This window comes from Rhinolophus sinicus, chromosome 1 (assembly GCF_057876585.1).
Source record: "Rhinolophus sinicus isolate RSI-liver-muscle chromosome 1, RSI-T2T, whole genome shotgun sequence".
Lineage (NCBI taxonomy): Eukaryota > Metazoa > Chordata > Mammalia > Chiroptera > Rhinolophidae > Rhinolophus > Rhinolophus sinicus.
Window position 1 is genome coordinate 144,732,179 of NC_142501.1, and position 21,220 is coordinate 144,753,398.

Consider the following 21,220-nt stretch of genomic DNA (forward strand, 5'->3'; position numbering starts at 1 on the left):
TGTGACTCAAAATCTGGATCTTGAATCACAATATTGTATTCCCCCAGGTAATCAATCACTCAGCCTCATGCTCACCATCTACATCAAAAAAGATGACAGTTTCTACCTTGCCTAACACTGAGAGTTCTCAGGTGGGCAAAATCTGATAATATAAGGAAAGGTTCTTTGAAAAATGCCTACAGTTCTTGACACAAAAGGAATGGACGGGTCACTTGTTGGCCTTCTAACCACTCTGAGCTCTCTTCCCTCTCAGAGCAGAACTCCTGCTGCTCAGTGGGACTCCTGGGACGGACTGTCCAGGGCGCCTCCTCACCTGCTACCTGGCAACCTGCCCACGTGCCGGAGCTCCGTGCCCCTCCCTGCAGCCACAGCACACTCAAGCGGGCAGCCTGGGCCCACGTGGGTGTGGGGGTCCAGTTACAGGAGGAAGACTCCCAAAGGGGTAGGAAAAGAAACAAAGCAAAGGGAAGCAGTCCCAGGCTCAGTAAATGGCAATTTTAATATCATACTGTAGAAAATCATATCAACTTTTTCCTTATGCACAGGTGCTGGGAGAGAGAAAAAAGAAAGCTGCCTTCAGAACCCTTTTACAAATCAGGAAAGGACTGCAGTGCATGTGTTTTAAATAAGCCAAGAAGTCCCATTATGCAAATAAAATGCTCAAAATCAGACTTGGGCGGGGCTTTGGGGATGTGCTGTCCAGTCTAATTCAGGGCACATCCCATGGCACACTGTACCCTTAGCCCCAGAGGCATAAGTGTGTTTTCATATATGCATAGAACCCTTCCTTCCTGAATCTTTCCTAAGCCATTCAATTCCCATTAATAAAAGAGTACATGGGGATAATTTAAATGCAGATGTCTTTGTAAAATTGGTCTCTTTTTCTGGAGATTAACAAACTGTGGCATGCCAGCTATTTGCAGCTGCAGGGCTTAGCATTCTGAAAGGAAGAGCTATGGCAGCAATGTGGGCTACAGATGGGAGGAAACACACCTACCCAGGCCCTCTTCAAGGAGCATTTCCCTTTATATTAGTCTCAGGGCTATGGTTAACGGTGGAAGTGGGATGCTGCAGCTTTATAACGTGTCTTCCTTCCATTCCCCTCCCCAAGATGACCTTGAAGCCCCCCCCCACGCAAGGGGATACTGGCCATATACAGTACCTGATTCCTGCTGTGTTGTCATAATGGAATTTAGGGTCACACACTTCCTCTTCCTCTATACAGGAAACAGGTGAGGTAGGCAGAGAGAGTCCAGAATCCTCTTCCATGCTCAAAGACTCTGATATCGGAAGAACAATGTAGTCTTTGCCATCCTGAAACAATAAACACAGAATGCTATTGTTATGGCTTCAGTCCTTCAACGGCTTTTTCATGAAAAACAAAGGCCAAGGGGGCTTGGTTATGGGGTATGTTGCCTGGATATCTGAATGTAAAACTTGAAGACAACATTAAAAATGGCTTGTCCACACCAAAAGGGCACTTGAAAGGTATATGTACATGAAAGTATGTTGAAGGCGTTCATGAATAATAAGATCGGTGAGGGGACACACAGTGCTGTGCCTACAATAAAGACGAAGTTAGCTGTGGTCACAGATGCAGCAACAGGACACAGCTCCACGCGCCGGGTCCTTTAAAGGACACGTCATCCAATTTTAGCCTCTACATTTCAAGGCAATGGAAAAACGATGACAGTCTAGAGAAAAACCAATAAAGGTACAGGAAAATGGGTCTTCAAAAAAGAGGTTGCACAATTTAACATTATTTCATTAAAAGAAAGAAATAAAGGGTAATATGATACCTTTAAATGTTTGGAAGGTTTATGATAAAAACAGATTTGACCCATTATCCCTCAGCTGTTCAAAAGAAAAGCAGAAGGAAATTGGCTTCCATTCACTGTAGTAAGAGGTGTTGACTGGAGATTAAATAACTTTCTCGTGGTGAGGGCTAAATCTAAAATGGAAGTAATGGTGGCCTAGTGGTTTTACCGAAAAAAGAAAAAAAGCCATCTATTGTATAGGGTTCAGATGTGTTTTTGCTTGCAGAATGTATTAAAAACTCCATCATTGTTGATATTTTGTGGATTTTTTATTGTTGTTATTTTTACTTTAGAAGAGCATCTGAAGACTTAACAAAAAGATACATTGGTAGGAACAGAGTGGTCTGCTCCCAGGTTATGAATTAGGATCTTATCTACCTAAAACAGTAATGACAGCTTTTAGAAAATCATTACTGTTAAGATCTGGAAGAATATGGCTCCTTATTCAGTGGCTGGGAGGATAGCCTGGTGGCCGTGAGAAGATATAGGCAGTAGAGGGGCCCTTGACCACTAAGTACTCTTTGTAGAAGCTTCTTGGATGGAGGTCACAAACCTGCTGAGCATTAGCTTGTAACAGATTTCCCAAATGTTCCACCAACTCTGAAAACGTGGGTCTCTGACTGGGCTCCCCATGCCAGCAGTCAAGCATGGTCTGGTACCTAGAGAAGCAAAACACTGATGTCACGAACAGCCTCTTTCCGCCTGATCCAATGCTGCAAATAAGCACTTGAATGAGTACACATTTACAAAGAATCTACCAGGAGCCAAAATGCAAAACGGGGATACATCAGACACTGGTGTTCCCCTACAATGGAGCATTCAAGTGTGCGTAGAAAATAAAATTATAAATCAGCACGTAATAGAAACTAACAGGTTGGTATAGATAAAATGCTGTTATTTCAAGCAGAAGAGATGACTCTGTGCTTGAGATTACCAAGGAAGGACTGCAAGGGAGAAGCAGGACACGAACGGGGCCATGACGGTGTATATAATGCCAAGTCTTCTAGGTGGGGAGAATTGTGTGAGCAAAGAAAGAGAAGAAAGGGGTATTTTTAAAGTCTTACATTTCTGGTGTGGTATAATCAGGGGCTCTCATTCTGGTTCCTTCTTTCAATCGCCTACAAAAGTCCTCATCAATCTTTACTCCAGGATATGGAGAAGCACCTAGATTAACCACAGGAATGGGATGTTATTTGACTTGATTTATTCTTATAGAAAGCCCTGGCTGAGCCTGATTCTGGAACATCATCACCAATATCCTCATCACCTGTATTTCCTTTCCTTTCCTTTCCTTTCCTTTCCTTTCCTTTCCTTTCCTTTCCTTTCCTTTCCTTTCCTTTCCTTTCCTTTCCTTTCCTTTCCTTTCCTTTCCTTTCCTTTCCTTTCCTTTCCTTTCCTTTCCTTTCCTTTCCTTTCCTTTCCTTTCCTTTCCTTTCCTTTCCTTTCCTTTCCTTTCCTTTCCTTTCCTTTCCTTTCCTTTCCTTTCCTTTCCTTTCCTTTCCTTTCCTTTCCTTTCCTTTCCTTTCCTTTCCTTTTTCCTGTCCTGTCCTGTCCTCTCTCCCTCCCTCCCTCCCTCCCTCCCTCCCTCCCTCCCTTCCATTTTACAATCCTAAGCTTCCAAAAAAGTTTCACCCAATAAAGATCTACTAAAAGAGAGGAAAGGTATATTAAGGCCACTGACTTTTATTGTATTTGAAGTCTGGGTGGAGGGACCAAGAGAAGTGACTTACCTAAGGAAAATATTTCCCAGAGCAAGACACCAAAGGACCACACATCACTCTGAATTGTGTACACTCTGTCAAAAATTGTTTCCGGGGCCATCCATTTCAAAGGCAGGCGTGCCTGAAAGGGTAGAAGACAAGGAATCAGAACCCAACGTAGCAAATATCTGAAGGAAAACACTTCCTTTGCTCCTGAATACAGGTTCTGAAGCTTGCTAAGAGGTGTTTGAATTCTGTAACTTAATAGACACTGGGTTCATCTTTGAAACTTACATCTCCTTTTCTGACATAATCTGGGTCTTTATAAATATCCCGGGCCAAGCCAAAGTCACAGATTTTAACCACGTTCTTCTCCGACAAAAGGATATTTCGTGCTGCCAGATCCCTGTGGATACACTGCAAAAAGAATTATGTGTGCATTAGGTCTCGGCACAGCTGATCTTTTCTACATCTGTTGTGACCTCATGCTTTAAAAAAAAAAAATCCCACATCAGAAAACCAACTGATTAACAAGCACCGGGGTTAATATCTTTTATCAACACTTCGAAAAAAAGTCTGAGTTTCATTGAGACACACATCTGCTTATCCCATAAACAGTCCCAGACTTTGGAGTTAAATAATTAAGTTATAGTATGATGAGGGAGTCATAAATAGACTTCTCTTGGACACAATTAAGAATGTGTTTCTGGTCACATCCACACATCCCTTTTGCCTGGCTCCATATACGGTTAAAACATGTTATTCTAAGGGAGGCCCCAGAATGGGATTTATTTTGAATGAATGCACGGAAATCAGAAACAAGGGGCTCTCGCTGGTTTGGTGCCCTTTGTTGGTTTCCCCATTCCATATGTAACTAAAGCTGGACTGGCTCTGATAAACAATTCCCCATGGGGCTCATCCTGTTTTCAAAGTATAGGATTATCATACAGGTCTATTAAAGCAATTTTAGCTTCTCACTAGTTAAGTTGATTCTCTGGTGCACTAAAAAGGAAAACTAATTTTCCTTGGCTTTCCTTCTATTCTTTTCTGCTCCCCAGTTTCTCCCTTCTCTATACTCCCCAACTTCATACTGCTAAGCAGGTTTGACTCTACCTGGTAGATTTGTGAGAGACTAAGAGTCTCAGGAACTTTGAGAAATGATTTGGATGAGAATTCAAGTCTTACATCTGTGTAGAAGTGGTCGTGTGAGCCAAGCATTACTGACCACCCTGCACCTTGCATCTTGTAGCACTTTCCTCTGAGTGAGGCATATTCAAAAGTACGTTACCTAACATAAATGAACAAGACAGGAGATTCCAAACTACAGACAGCCCTTCCTACTTTCTTCCCAACCTAAGAGCTTCCTTTTTCAGCCCAACAATGAGGTGATATTCAAGAAACCAGCTGGTAGATAGATGAAAGGCAAGTTAAAGTGTCTCCCCCCTCCCCATTCTCATCCCCGTTACTGAAAGGAACCCTGACTAAATGGCAGCCACTGGTCTTAAAAAAATAAGAAAAAAAATAAAAAATAAAAGTCTCCAAGAAGACCTTTCTCTTTGGAAAAATCCTGTAAAACTTTATTTCTCTCCGTTGCCCATGGGAGAGACAAGACAAGAGCTCCTGGCAAAAACATCTGAGATCCTAAATCCCTGAAAGCTGTGATAAGCTTTAAACTTCAGAAAAAAAGTGGGTTAGGGATTTCACCCTAATTTAGAAAGCAAAACAAAATAAACAAACAAACAAAAAATAATTTAAGTCTTTCTTCCCCCAGTAGGTTGCCACAAATGCATTTTGTCAACTGATAATTTTTCTTGAAACTAAATTTGAATTGTTCATGTTTAATGTCAAACCATCCATTTTATCCTTTGCAAAGGGGTGACTTCAACCAACCTCGCTCCCTCTGTGGTGTTTACAACCTTTGGAATATTTGTAACTTGTCACGTCCCCACCTCAGCCTTTGTTTGGCCTACTTTTCTAATTTTAGCTGTTTTAATCGCTTTCATCTGAAGCCTGTCCTTCCTAGATTCTAATTATACTACTAACAAATACTTCTTGATGGATGGTGAGGAATGTACAATAAATTAAAAATAGATTCTCTCACACCAAGATATTTTCAAGGCGTGGTCCCTCACCTCTTCCAGGTTATTACTCAAATGTCACATTCTTATAAAGCCTTCTATGTCCGCTTCTTTTAAAACTGAAAATGGACACACACAAACACAGCAGCACAAGCATGTACAAACATACCGTTCCTATATGCTCTATAATCCTTTCCTGCTTTTTTCCCCATAGCTCTTACTCCTGTCTAACCTACTATGTATTTTACTTATTGATATTGTTTACTGCGTGCTCCACCCACCAGAATGTAAACTCCACGAAGCCGGAGAGTTTTGCCTGTTTGTTCACACAGCCTCCTTAGTGCTTAGAAGACTGTCTGCTCTTAGTAAATGCTCAATAAGTAGTATTTATCAAATGAATTAATTTCATGAAATACTTAAACCCCCTTAATTAACAGAAATGGGCCTTCCCAATAGAGCTCTTCTAATAGCCCAGAGTGGTGAATGAAGTACAGTCCCCAACAAACACCCTGTGCCTGGCACTCGACATCTTATTTCCAAATCTGTGCTCTGAAAAGATACTTTGTTTCCTCTTGAGCTGTCGTCCTACCTTCCGTGAGGCTAAAAACTCCATGCCCTTAGCCACTTGGAAGCTGTAACAGATGAGATGCTCCAAGGTCAGGAAGTTCTTGTACAGCTCTTCAGAAACTGTCGGAAGATGCAGGAGGACCCAGATCAGTTACTTTCACCAGAAACTATCTGTTTCTAAGAGTAATCTTCATTGTAAAATGTGGGAGCTACATTTCAGGAAACAGAAACGTATAGAAAATGCTTCTATCTTCTATAAGTTTGCTGAATACCAGTATGATTAACATTCATCATGTCCATTAGCAAAAAGTTTGGTTTTTTTCCATTTCAGCCAACTGAACTAGCAAACCCGGGAGGCAGAATGGAGGTAAAATTTAATGGGGTGAAAGAGGACTTTTAACAAATTTGCTGTTTTAGACGGTTGTTGGTTGTTTTTTTCCCATGTACCCAGAGGGATAAACAATAGTTTCATATCAAGAGCTCTAAAAATAAAACAGCAATATTCAGGATCAGTAGGTGCCTGACCATTGCGGTATGTACCTGAAGCTGAAGCTGAACAGTGATGGGTGTCGACCGTGGTTTAATATATATATATATATGGTCACGGGATGTGGAGTGCAGGGCAGGGAATGGGGTCAGTGGAACTGTGGCAGCTGTGTGCGATGTTGGAGGGGTGGTAGATTGGGGGAGAGAGGTTGTCACTTTGTGAGGGGTGTAAATGTCTAAGTATTACATTGTTTTGAAACTAATAATAATAATAAAAAAAATATTTAGGGTCATTGATTCTTTTCTCGCCAGGCTTTGTCCTGGGACAAAGGCAAAGGTCAAATTATAATTTACAACAGAAAACTAAAACTACCGGAAATATATTAAATTCTCTCACTTTCAAGCTGAGAAAGTCCTGTAAACACATTAAATCTGGCCTGTGAGGATGTTTTTCTCCTTCAAGAATACGAATTGAGACATGACCCAACCATCAAGAGAAAGATGAATTTACGTAAATTGGTGGTATTTTCTTTCATTCAACTGGTATAAATAAACACTAAGACATTAACGGGTGTTTCAACATGATCTCTTAACTTTAGTTGGATAAGATATGGCTTCTTTCCTGGAGACAAATACCAAAGTAAATGAAAACTCAATTGTAATAACCTTATAAGTATTAAAAAGGCTTCCAACAGTTTTCTCAATGACTTTGTATGCTTCGGGGTAGAAGGCTGTCAGTGAACAATTAGTGAAACCCCTTCATTTCCCAAATGAAGAAATGGAGGCAAAATTCTAGGCCAACACTCTTTGTATTCCAATTTACTACCTCCATCCCTTGTATGTTCAGCTCACCGGCTATCATTTTGTGAGTGAGCAGAATGGAGCAAAAGTGGCTCCACTCAGTGTAGGTCCAGTTATATGAAGGCTCGACAACCTCCCCAGGCTTTTCTAGACCACATTGTAGCCTCACACTGCCCGCCTGGCTTCTAAGGAAAAGAACTCAGATTTCACTACTATCTATGGCTTTATGTCAAGGGAAATAGAAGCAAGTTTCTTCCACTATTTATTTCATGATTAGATTCTTTTAAGCTCATGCCTCAAGAGAAACCAGATGTCAGGAAGCCCCATGTCTACCTCCAGGGAGCTCTCTCTGCTCCTTTGGAGGGAAGTAGATATATAGTGTATCCTGGACCTGGAAGAAGTCCTAGAAGTTAGACTGGAAATACAGCTCTACTCATAAGGAGCCCTAAAATATCATTGGAAGCATAACTGGATAAAGAAAAGTGTATTTACCAAGACTTTCCTGAGGAAGTATGGCTGGAAGGAAAACTTGCTAAGCCACTTAGGGTGGGGTAGAAACAACAGATGGCCCCTACACAGCCTTGGAGAAGGTTAGGCATGATTAACTGAAAGACTTCTATTGTGCTGGTGACATAGGCAATGCTTAGGCAATGGGGAGGCTAATCAGCCACCAGAGAGCCTCTTTGGTCCTTCCAGAACATAGCACTGAGCCTCTCCTGCCAATAAATGTTCAACTGGTATTTTAAGAGCATTGGTTTGATCGTTGCTGACTGTTGAGCTCTCCCAGGGTACCGAGATTTCTCAGGCCAGCCAGGCTTTGTCTTACAGTCTAGCCCGCTGCTTATTTAGAGCTTCCACACTTCACCTTTGGGGAGACTCAGTGAGGGCAGTTTAGAAATTCAGGTCTCTTTCAAATATTAGGCAGTATTAGACGTTTCCCGTGGCAAAATGCCTCATAACACCCTGTCATCTTGTCTGTTCCTACAAGAGCAGGTGTGAAGTGCAGAAGAAGCAATGGCAGGTACCTTCTTCCTCCTCCACATCACTGAGGGATTTCTCCTCAACGAATCCAGAGCTGGCTGAACTCTGGCTACTGGTGATACTGTCCAAGCGGCGTTTGGGATCCATGGTGATTTCCCCAACGTATTCTTTCCCTTGACGGAATCGGGCCCCTTTGGTCTATAAAGAAGCACATGAAAAACAAACTCCTTGAATACAAAAGAGATGCCTAAAACATAGTAAACTTTGGAAACAATTGTAACTACTAAAAAGAAGGGCATCGATATCTGGATCAGGCAGTCTCTGGGCTGAAATTTTGGACACGTGTTCTACACAATAGATTTTCTTCCATAAAGCCTAGCTCCTTCTTTAGCTTAAAGAGATAAATGCCTTGTTTCCAGTTTCACTCAGACACACTTTCAACATTAGAGTGTTCCATACAGAGGGATTTCTATTCGCTAGGGCAAATTTAACTAGGGGAGAGAGAGAATAATCCAGGGCTTTCCTTCCCTCCATTCTTCCCTTAATCACCCCTACCTCCTTCTCCTCTCAGGTACCATCTATGATGGGTCAGTAGATTAAAGTCACAAAAATAAAACATGAGAAGCATATGTCCCCCAGAAGGTAAAAGACAAAGTTATGACAGCCAAAAGGCAATGTGAGAAGATTCCTCAAGAGTTCTTCACAGAATTTTAACGAAAAACATTAACCTGTACCACTTTGAATTTTCCTCCATTTTACAATGTAGCCAGAGTTGAGTTAGGAAATAACATACCTTGTAGGGGACAAATTCACTTCTCTTGCTCCTTAAGTAAGTTGATAGGTTTCCAAATTTGCAGAATTCCACAATTACCATGAGTGGGCCTGCAGACAGCACATGTCAAGAAAAGAAAATGTGTTTTCATTCATGTTTCTCACTAAGTGTTAAATATGTTTTTAAACCAGAAAATATCATAGAAGAGTCTACAACCTTTCGATAGGGACAGGATCATAGAAATCAACTGGTCATAATCACCTTATATTGTAGCTTTTCTTTTTCCAAAAGGCAATTCCACAAGGTTGACAAAATTTAAAAAGAAAACCCACCCAGATGCTTTTCAACACATCACCTAAGATGACACCATTTCAGGGGTAACTGCTATGAAGGTCCTTTGCTTTCAAGTTTTTTGAGAAGTTTATTTTTCTCATCTGAACACCTATTACACAAGTAACAAACTGTATTACAGTGATACGACATTTTTTAATTCACAGGAAGTTCTAGAATTAATTTATAGTGCCCATTTAACCTCCATGAAATATAATTATAGCTAAGAATGCTTATAACTAACTATCCTAAGTTAAGGAAATCAAGGCCATGGGAGTTGAGCGGTTTCCCTCAAATACCAGCTGAGAAGCGTACGCCCAAATCAGGCAACCAGAACCATTACAGATACTCACCTCCTGGCTTGGTACAGGCACCTAGAAGATTCACCACATTGAGATGGTGGCCAATATGGATGAGGATCTTGAGTTCAGACATGAGGGCTCGGTGTTCACTGTGTGTTGCTCCTTCTACAAATACAGGGGGAAAAGGGAGATCATAAATGTGAGCATTACCTTAGGAAGACTGATGCATCTGTGCAACTTACTCTCCAGGGACAACACAACTGTAGCCCAATTTACAGACTACGTTACATTCCCCCAAAAGTCAAGTATAAATTATAATTTTTAGTTCTAAATCAAATTCTTACTTTAAGTGCACCCAGAATGTTTGATATGTAAAGGAATCCATTGTGAAGTCTTTTGCAAAGTGGAGAATACGTCTGCAAATGGAATCATGCCCAGATTTTCTTCTTTTACAAAACTGGATTTTCATACATCAGGTTTACTATGTTTCTTAGGCCCTGATGATTTCAGTGCTTCCTCATAAGGAAGCAACACCATGTATTAAATATCCTCATGTGTTAGGGGCTACGCTGAAGTTCCTGCCAATCTGTGCTGAGCAGGAAACTTAACAAGGGCCAGCTGGCAAGGCCAGTTGGCACACACGGCTGATGAGGCTAAGACGGTGAGTTTGATCCAGTACCGACCAGTACACTTCCCTCTAATCCAGACACAGTCCACACCTTCCGGTCCTGATGAGCCAGATCAAAATGACATATGCCCTTTGCCACAAGGGAGGACAGGCAAAAGGACAAGATGGCTTTGAAATGCACAAGACCTATGGCAAAGGGTAGGTGGCATCGTCTCCTTCAGTGAAAGCCCCTCACGATTGGAGCAAAGAGCTCTATACACACCACCTCCCCAAATTAAAACGGAAAAACCAGAATTGCATTACTATAACAATTGGTTATAAAGCTTTTAATTTTTTAAATATCACCCATAGTCCTGTTTTCCTAGCACAACCGTTCTTATTTTGGATATTATCTGTCATATGTGAAATCTTTTATGTATATTCTTTTTTTTTTTTTTATAGATGATGTAATACAGAATTGTACACCTGAAATCTATGTAATTTTACTAACAATTGTCACCTCAATAAATTTAATAAAAAATAAAGAAAGAAAGAAATAAAGAAATCTTTTATGTATATTCTTAACTCTAGGGACCATGCTGTTTTGTGCTCTACTGTTTTGACTTATTACATCAAATTTCTTTTCATATTTCTGGATGGTCTATAATTATCTTACTAATGCACCATAATATATTGAAAAACAGTGTTGATATAACCAAGGTTTTTTTCTTTACCTATAGCCACTAAATACAGTTGTGCAAGTGATGCCCTGCACAAGGACCCCCCGGTAAGGTGGGGAAGTGCGGGGATCCCTGAAACCCACCCCCAGCTTTGCCTGCCTGGCTGCGCACCCTGGCATGAGGCTATAAAAGAGGAACATTTTTCCAATTTGCACAAAGATGTGTAGGCTGACCGCACACTTGGATAGTAACTATAAGCCATCATCATGTTGAAAGACTAGATGGAACAGATACAGGGATATATCACCATGTAATGTTGCTTTTACCTTTCAGCATTTTGACGGCCACTGTCTTGCAGGTTGCTGTCTTGTCAATTCCAAAGGCATCTGCTTCAATCACTTGGCCAAAGGCGCCACGGCCAAGAGGCTTACCTACAGTAACCAAGGGCAGCAGCAACAAAACAGATGGGTTAATACACCACCAGAGTGACATGCAGAGATTCAAAGCAGATAGGGTGACCACACACCCCCATTTAACATGAACAGTACAGTTTACTTCTGTGCCCAGGTTTAATTATTTAATATCTCCCCTCTCATTCTCCAAATGTCCCGCTTCGGATGGTCATGAGGGACCCGACATCTAAGTGACTAAAAAGATGATTACTCAAATTCAAGAGATAGAGTGAACATTCCTAAACCAGAATTCAACATTTGAATAGACCAGATTGGTCATCATCCTCAAAAAAGAAGAGATGGCCTGATAAACCCAGTATCAAATCGCTGTCACTTGAAAACACACCTAGTTTCAGCCGGTCTCTGGGGAATTCCCACTTGCTGGCATCATAAGGCAGCCGTTGACAGTGCTCATCCAAAGGGAGTTCATCCGGGTCCATGACGATGGACAAGTAGCCTGTCTTCAGTTCCCCTCCATTGGCCTGGAAGGCATTACTTCTTTAAGTCACACATACTCTGGTGTTTGGCTGTTGTTTTGTGTATTTGTTATTGTTTTGATGGCAGCCCCATTCCTGATGTCTCATTTTCAAATAAAACTCACGGCCTTTAACAGTAGTCCTATTATAATCCTGTTTTCAGTGTCCCCTCAACTCCCAAATGCATTCAGTTCTTAAATCTTAATTACACTAGACAGTCCAAACCCTTTTCCCCTCTAGAGGCTTCTATCAATTAAAGCCCTATGCTCCGGCCAACAGAAAGTGGGCAAGAATGTTATTGTATGGAAATAAACTGTGTCCATTGAGCCAATAATAATGGGAAGAAACAACTCAAAGAGCCCTAGTCAGCTTTCATTAATCATGAAAGCCAACGTGCATGGCATAGAAGAGAAATTATTTCGTTACCCGCTTCACAGTCCGTAGAATGATGACAAGAAGTAGCCAGAAGAACATGGCAATCACAGCAGTGCCTACCAGAATAATAACTTCCAAGTTTGTCTTTTCCTGGGCACCTGGAAAGACACAATGGAATAAGCATCAACAGTTAGAAACTTATACTTTTTGATATAAGACAACAAAGTTCAACACTAAAGCAAGATCTCAAACTTACCAACATTGAAAAATCCTAAACAATAATAGTCACAAACTTCTAACTTGGATGAAGTCTGTAATGTTCTTAGTGGATAATTTAAAGTTCGCAAAATGTTGCAAAATGTCCTTTGATAGATGAATGGATAAAAAAGATGTGGTACATATACACAATGGAATACTATTCTGCCATAAGAAAAGATGAAATAGTGCCATTTGCAACAATATGTATGGATCTTGAGATTATTAGCTAAGTAAAATAAGTCAGACAGAAAATGTCGAGAACCACATGATTTCACTGATATGTGGTATATAAAACTGAAAACAACAAAAGAACAAGACAAAAAAAATGAAGAAACAAAAACTCATAGACAGACAATAGTTTAGTGGTTACCAGAGGGTAAGGGGGGAGGGGAGTGGTAGATGAGGGTAAAAGGGATCAAATATATGGTGATGGAAGGAGAACTGACTCTGGGTGGTGAACACACAATATGATATATAGATGATGTATTACAGAATTGTACACCTGAAACCTATGTAACTTTACTAAAAATTGTCACCCCAATAAACCTTAATTTTTAAAAAAAAATGTTGCTCATGAAAATTTCCAACAATAAAATCTTAAAATAATTAAGTATAGAACTAGTAATGTCTTCAAAGACAAAGTGTTTGGAGGAAGAGCCAACTTTGATGGAAAGAAAACAGATCATGTTCTATTAAGAAGAAAAGTATTTCCATTTGGAGAAGATAAACATCTGGTTTTACACTGATAGTCTATGTTTTGATCTATATAGAGTTTGAGAAGGGATCATTTAAGAAACCAAGTAGGGAAACCTTTGGCCAGAGAGTTATTGATGATCACACACCTACTAGGTGCTCTCACATATCACTTTAAATGTGTCATCCTACTTAATCTTAACAACCCTCAGTTTTCAGATGGAGAAACAAGCTCAGAGAGGTTAAGTTACTTCATCAAGGACACACCACCAGTTGGTAGAATGTTCAAGAGTTAAACAAGGTCTGTCTGACACCAGTTAACCATTACATTACCCTGTCCTTGTGTATCAGGAGCCTGAGTGAGAAAAAGAGAGAGCCAAAATGAGCATATGCAACATGGTCTGGCCATATGAATTTAAAACCACTCATGAAAAGAAAGAGAAAAAGCTAGAGGTCGACAAGGAAAGCTACAGAAGCTCAGCGCTCCAGAGGACAGCTCTGAGTGGAGAAATTAAACCCAGAGGAGGCTTTCCACTACGAGTGATTAGCAAACAAGTGATAAGGAAGCAATTATCACTTAGGGTTCTCATCAGATGAGGGCAGTGTGAAACAAAGCTATGAGTCTCCCACTCACAGAAACCTCAAGAACGCAGAAAGACAAGTACTAAGTAATTAGTTAGCAAAATACGAGTTAACAGTTGAGAGACACGCATCAAGGATATTTGGAAGTAGACTTTGTTTCTCTGGTGGTCCTACTGAAGTAACTTACACATCGAGATTTTAAAACCCATTTATGCAAAGTAAAAAGTTCAAAGATTCAATTGTCTATATAAGTTTGTGTGTTAATATTCCCATAATAACATTTGGGAACCTAGCAGGAAAATTAAATATTTGCCTCTTCCTTTCTTAGTATTCTCTTCAGGTGAGAAGTAAATGCAATCCCTGTGCCAATATTACCTCGTTGGATATCAGTAACCAGCCACAGAGAGTTAACGGAGGTGAGACAGAGTACAGGAGAGAATTGAAGTCTACCTTCGGATTTGCCCTAAAACAGGAAGCACGTTGGAAGTGGCGAAACCACCACATCACTTGAAATCTTTATTTATTTCATGCACTTGAAATCTTTATTTGCAAGTGCAGTTTATGAAATGGTAATAAGCCTACTGATTTGAAAATAAATCAAGGTATTGAGATGCGATACTTGGCAACAGAGATTTAACAGATTAAAGGGAGTACATCCTAGACTTTGAGAGACACGTTAAAATGAGTTCATAGAAACCCGTCAATTCCTCCATCTGTCACAATCCTTCTTTCTTCCCCTTGCATATCATTCTTTCACCCACATAATGCACTTTCCTTGTCCCCCTGATGGGTTATTTTTTTAAAAAAAGGCATAGGAATACACTTCTGAAGATAAAATATTCTGTCACAAATTACCTTTTCCATCTGACAAAAATGCCAGATTTCAAATCATTCCTGCATATACATACAAGTTTCCTTTCACATTTAGATAAGAACCCAAATTTTTCCATTTCAGAGAAGCAATGGTCTATTGTTCACAAATGAATCTTAATTATCTTTAGTCCAGGGAAAACTATGAACCTTTGTGACTATTTGGATAGTGTTGATTTTCATGGCTAGGCAGTAATTCTAATGTTTTTCCAAATAAATATAGAGGTATCATTCCATAACAAGTTAATTGAGCCATTCATATGAAGAAAGAATCAGGGAAAGGAGGATATTCTATCTGCCTGGCTATTAATTTTTCTACAACGAGAACTGCACAGATAGAAATGTGATGCAAACAGGATGAAAATAACAGTAATTATGCTTTCTGGTTAAAATAATATATACTTATAGTAGAAAATTTACAAAATACAAAGAATATCAATAATCACCTATAACCTTCCCGAAACCTAACGTGTATGAGAATATGTAAGATACAAGCTAATTTTTAAAAACCATCTGATATGTTTATGAAGTCCCACTGACCTTCTACTATGAAAAATGCCTCCACTTTTGCACACCCAAGGACATTGCATGCCTGGCAGGTGTAGAGACCTTCATCCTCCTTCCTCACCCTGCGAATAGTTAGGTTCCGGTTTCCATCTTTCAGTACGATGCCTGAGGAAGGAAAAAAAATGATTATTTTTATTTACAACATGGTGTGGTGGAGTTTTTCAGGAATATTTCTAAAAATATAAATGTTGCCCCTCATCTTGGGCTATTATCTAACTCCAAATAGTCATACAGGATCAACTGCTGACCAATCACTACTGGCTTCCATAAGAATTCAACAAGGTTCTGAATACTCTGATTCTGAGTCTATGAAATGAGCTGGACCATGGACAGAAAGAGTGCTATTTTTTTCTTCCTAAGACAAATCAAGAAATAATATTGATTTTAGACATCTCCAGGAAAATTCTGCAACCAAAGAGAGATAGGCATGTTCTATTCACCTGAGTCCTCCACAAGTGTCTCGTTATCTTTAAACCATGAAATCCGTGGAGAGGGATTCCCAGATGCTGTGCATGAAACTTCGATGGTTTCACCAATACTTGTTGTCTGATTCTCCAGGTTTCCGGTCATCATTGGTGCCATACGTTCTATGCACACACAAAAAGAAAACAGAACATTTAGGTATCGTGTTTGAAATGCTTTGAGTATTAGTAAACTGCTGATTTACCAAGCTGAACACACACAGAGGTTGACAACACTACCACTGGTCACTGAATAAAGTGAAGTGAAACCAATAAGTCAGGACATCTCATACAGATGACTGTATCTCTTTGAACATTCATGTTAGTGATTCAAGCTGGTAACCACATCACAAAACAAAGGTTGTCACCCTTCTGGCTTTTTCCTCCAATCAGATATGGCTTCCCTCCCATGAAAGTTCTAGCCAGAGGTACCCTAGAATTCTGCCATGTTTCTCCTAGAAAGTGCAAAACTTCAGGGTAATTCAACAAACAAAAAATGCCTTATGTGTACTTGGTACTTTTTACAAATCTCATTGATACTATTTCTGTCACTCACTCTCAGTCACAATGGACTACATGACTACAAAACAAGGAGTGCTAGCCTTATTTTACAGATGAAGTAACTGCAGTTCAGGGGATTAAACGACTTGCCCAAGTCCCTGCAACAAAGTAAACAGGTGAACTAATAGCATCTGGTGAGCCTAAAAGACTAGTCCAACGCTTTTCCATGAGAACACAAGTAAAACAACAATAACCTAAGGAAAGTCCAATTATTTAAACTTAAAGAAAATTAAGCCCAGGAGTATTTGTTTACATGTACAGCAAAACTTTAGATTTACCCTTTTCCTGTAAATCATCAAAGTGCTGTGGCAATACCTTGTCCAAATCAACTGAACATCAAAAGGGATCTTGCTGAAAGAATCCATTTCAATACTTAGCAAACTGAAATTACCTCAATAAGTAAACTATACTGGAGTTAAAATAAATGTCCTGGATTCTAGTCTGTTTCTAAAAATAATGTTCGGGAAACAACCTGGGGGTCCTTAGGGAAGTAACCAGCTCATTGTGGGCACACAGTTGCTGGGCACGGCAAAGCCAGGAGCCTCTTTCACGTCCCTTTCTGAATTCTTCCATTAGCTTGAAACCAGACCAGTCACCAAGGTGAACAGAAAATATGGTCATATGTGTGGTATGATTTGAAGAGTCCTAGAATGACTTCACCCAAAAATATCTCTTCTTTCTACACCCGAGTCTTACACTAGCAAGTCTTACACTATTCTAGTGTCCATGTGAAGATACCTCTTAAAATATGCAAAGGCCTCTGAAGACGGTATCCTCAAAAACTGGGTATAGATTAGTTTACCTTGGCAGTTCCCCTTCGTAACAAAAAAACAAACAAACAAACAAACAAAAAAAAACATATGCATCCTAAAAACTGGGTAGGACACAAAGAACAGGAGAAAATGGAAGGCAATGGCACAAAGAGAAACTCCCCAAATTTGCCTGATCTGCCAAGACAGAGCCATGGCTACACAGATTTTGTGCAAAGCACAAGGTTAGATGAGGTGCAGAGAGTGGCTTTGAAGGGAATTTTCAAAGTTATGTGCTCATTAAAATTGTCATCTCACAGACCTTGAACTACGCTGAGATGACACAGAGGTACAGGCTTTAGTGTAGCACCCCTCCCAGGGGCTCTCATAGGTCCTAAACAATCCCCCCATCACATCCTTCATGCAGCACGTATCCCACTGAGCATCTAGCACATACTGCTATGTTCTCGGACTGGAGCATAGCATGGAATAAAACAGAAAAAATTTTATGTCCACATGGACACAGAGACCTTACTGTACGATGACTGCCCGTGGGTATCTGTGTTCTCATCCGGTCTACCTACTCACCCTCTTAGCTTGTGCTAGACATTCAATAAATATGTGTCTATTTAACTAAATGAATGCCCAAGAATAAGGCAGAAATTTCCCTGGTTCAGGCCAATCCCTTGCAGAGTTATTCCACCTTCACTGGTTGGAAAGACCCCTGCTAGTTTCTCTTTTTAATACATCACTTCACCATTATTAACTTCCTTCTGCCTCAAATGAGTAAGACAAGTGTGTACCAATCAACTTCGCAAGTGCTTAGAGGACGGCAATCTTGGCCCAGCACCTGAAAGCACTACATTTAAGGCATTCTGAGGGCCTCTGGGAGATGCAGGGTTGCCTCCCTACCTAGGACTGTCAGCTGCCTGACCACGCAATGTCTTTTCTTGGTCTTCCTTTCCTGAGCAAAGCAGACGTAGTTTCCTTGATCCTGCAAGGATGCATTCTGGAGCTCCATGATCAGAATGACATTTGTGCTATTAGAGAACATGGTAGCATTCATTTTCGAAAGAGCATCCAAGTTCTTGCAAACAGGTGGGGGCACAGCCTGTGGGCCAAGTTTGTACCATGTGAGGTTCTCAAATGTAGTTCTGTCTGCGCTGCACAGCAGAGACACGCTCTCCTGCTCGGTTGGCTGAGTGCCAGGATGCAGAGTGATTTCAGGACCCCCTGAAATGTAAAACCTGTGGTTAGAAGATAATGATTCAACGTGGGCAGCACACGATCGTCTTCTTATTGCTTTCAAACGGCTATAAAACACCAGGAGAAGTGAAGCTTTAGCAATCCCAGATGATATAATACAAGGAGGCAACAAAACTGGACAATTCAGGTCCCAAAATGTATTGTTTTACCAAAATATATTATTTGGAAATGTAAATTTATCAACTCTCCAATCAACTAAAGCTTAGCCATAAAACGAAGATGAATAGACAAAACCAGCATCGGGAGGGCACTGCTCCTGTCACAATGGCTTCTACAAAACCAAACCTTGTCAACTGGTCAGCAACAAGCCCACCAATATTGACTGAATCCCAATAAGCCAATCACTGTGCTAGGCTCTGATGACAGAGACATAAATATGATGCAGGACTTGTGATTCAAAAGCATGTGTGAAACACTCTCTCTCCAGCGAAGTCAGATGTATTGACTTCACATGAGCCCAGGACCTACCTGAGGAATTTCAATTCATGAACAAAAGTATCATTTATCAATACAAGTCCGCTTCCTAAATACCATGCCACTCATAGGAATGGCAAGGGCTACAGCGTATTAGACAGCACCCACTTGGCAAGAGAACCAGCCCACCCCTCGGAGAGCAATACTTACTGGTCACGTGAAATGAGATAACCCTCTGTCCTCTCCCAACTTTGTTGACCGCTTCACATTTGTACAAAGCTGACACATTTGCTGCTTGGATAACAAGGGTACTTACAGTCTGTGAAAAAAAAAAACACAAAAATCCCAGGCTATAAACAAAGGAGGCGGTGCTTATGCACATTCATTCAGGCTAAAATCCAGCCATCCCCACAACCGCTATGACCTGCCTACTCCACTCATATTATACAGTGACCACTCTCAAACCTATGCAAGTATAATTATGCTGGTGGAGCTCACACATTACGCAAAATGGGCTTTGGAAACCATGTGTTTTAATATAACATAGTTTCTCATTTTCATACTTGTAAAATCAGAATCACCTTACAACAGATGTATAGATTTAATGGCATATGTGTTTTATCTTTCTCTAAGCTATGAATAAGACATTGGTACATCTAAAAGTCAACAGTGTTTTCAAACTGACTTAATCTGCTTGTATTTTATCATCTAATTTATTTGATTATCAATCTCTAATATTTCTCACATATTATACCCTGTTTCCACACCATCCTTCCATAAAAGAGAGCGAAAGAGAGACGGATTTTCAAGTTAAAGAACTTCAAACTCACCTTGTTTTTTCCTTCAATTAGGGCAATTTGATTTTTGTTGACTTCAATTTTATTTCCCCCTTGGAAATCCTTCACATTTCTCCATTCTGTACAAGTATATGGGTTTGTCATTGATACAGTTTGACTATAAGAAAAAGATAACAGATCGTATTATGATCTAATATTTCATTAATTCAAATCAATAGTAAGGAAAGGAGCCAGACTTTGGTTATTATGTTCGCAGGAGTAACTTTCAATGCACCCTACCATGTTACCAGAGTTGGTGCCAATAAAAAATAGGCCTCAGCAACGAAGGAAAAGGTTCTAGGTAGATTCATTCAGGATACAGGAGGGAAGCAGCTATTCTGGGAATAAACTTCCATTCATAAATTGGATCGACAAGACAATTCAAGTTAATTTAGTTCAAAGGAAGCCAAGGAAACTCAGAAGCCACTGGGCTCCTTAAAGTAATCTCTCTGGGACTATGGCCTTTGTGTAGGAAATGGTGAGCATCTGAGGAAGAAACTAGCAGTGGCCATCTCAAAAACAACAACAGGAAGTGAACTGCGTAGGGTGGCGGTGGGTGGCTTGTTGTTATTTTTTTTTTTCCTAAGGATGTCTGGACTTGTGTTAGAACCTGATAAGCTGGGCCTGAGGCTGAGGGCTGCAGCTGGGTCTATCTGTCCCCTGCAACCAGCAGCACTTCCTCAAGATGAACCTTCTCCCAGATAAGGAGAGATACTGTATTCACCAAGTGATTTGTATAAAGAAAGAAAACACAGATGGGCAATTAGTGAGGTGAGCAAAGAGCCTGCATTTGCAAAGGTACAGCAGGGCTAACCTAGGAAGAGAGAGCTAGCTAATCTCAAAGTAAGGGGGGTGGAGGGTGGGAGATGAGGGTAAGGGGGATCAAATATATGGTGATGGAAGGAGAACTGACTCTGGGTGGTGAACACACAATGGGATTTATAGATGATGTAATACAGAATTGTACACCTGAAATCTATGTAATTTTACTAACAATTGTCACCTAAATAAATTTAAAAAATAAATTTAAAAAAAGAAAAAAGAAAAAAAAGAAAGCAGGATGCCCCAAGGAAAGACATCTCTTAAAACTTCAGATAGAGAAAGGTGGAAGGAGACCACAGTACCACTCGAGGGATAACTTTCTTAAAGATAGCCATCTCAGCTTAGAATGGAATCAGATCAGAGCTTGGCTGGAAGAAATGCAAGACGGCAGGAAAAGAGGGCACGGCCCTACTCACGTAGGGTTGTAGGTACACTCTTCCTCCAGCTGCCAATACCAGTTGATGTAACTCGGGGGCGGAACAGCATAGACCGTGCACGTCAGCGTTTGGGTGGTGCCGTATTTGTAAGAGTCCACGGGAGAGATGAGAGATTTCTCGCCAATCTGGGGTGGGACTAGATATGGGAAAAACAACTTTTGAATTGTCAATCAGCTTTGAGGAATGGAAAGCAGAAATTTTCAGCAACTAGAGCCTACGTATTTCTTAGCGGATGATTTTGCTCCCATTTGGTTTCTCAAAGAATATCTAGACTTGGAAA

At 40.4% G+C, this 21,220-nt stretch overlaps 1 protein-coding gene across 1 annotated transcript in view; it reads right to left on the reverse strand.

Annotated features, from left to right (window-relative positions):
- The window catches only part of KDR (kinase insert domain receptor), a 42,036-nt gene that overhangs the window by 6,595 nt on the left and 14,221 nt on the right, over positions 1 to 21,220 (reverse strand). Inside the window, exons 10-27 of the mRNA XM_019740175.3 lie at positions 20,920 to 21,076; positions 19,676 to 19,799; positions 19,056 to 19,164; positions 18,078 to 18,398; positions 15,835 to 15,981; positions 15,368 to 15,499; positions 12,476 to 12,582; positions 11,920 to 12,055; positions 11,448 to 11,552; positions 9,886 to 9,999; positions 9,224 to 9,312; positions 8,475 to 8,628; positions 6,185 to 6,282; positions 3,812 to 3,934; positions 3,548 to 3,659; positions 2,882 to 2,981; positions 2,371 to 2,476; positions 1,163 to 1,314 (exon numbers count right to left, since the gene is read on the reverse strand). Coding sequence (XP_019595734.2) covers positions 1,163 to 1,314; positions 2,371 to 2,476; positions 2,882 to 2,981; positions 3,548 to 3,659; positions 3,812 to 3,934; positions 6,185 to 6,282; positions 8,475 to 8,628; positions 9,224 to 9,312; positions 9,886 to 9,999; positions 11,448 to 11,552; positions 11,920 to 12,055; positions 12,476 to 12,582; positions 15,368 to 15,499; positions 15,835 to 15,981; positions 18,078 to 18,398; positions 19,056 to 19,164; positions 19,676 to 19,799; positions 20,920 to 21,076 — 2,386 coding nt within the window. The remainder of the gene's footprint in view (positions 1 to 1,162; positions 1,315 to 2,370; positions 2,477 to 2,881; positions 2,982 to 3,547; positions 3,660 to 3,811; positions 3,935 to 6,184; positions 6,283 to 8,474; positions 8,629 to 9,223; positions 9,313 to 9,885; positions 10,000 to 11,447; positions 11,553 to 11,919; positions 12,056 to 12,475; positions 12,583 to 15,367; positions 15,500 to 15,834; positions 15,982 to 18,077; positions 18,399 to 19,055; positions 19,165 to 19,675; positions 19,800 to 20,919; positions 21,077 to 21,220) is intronic.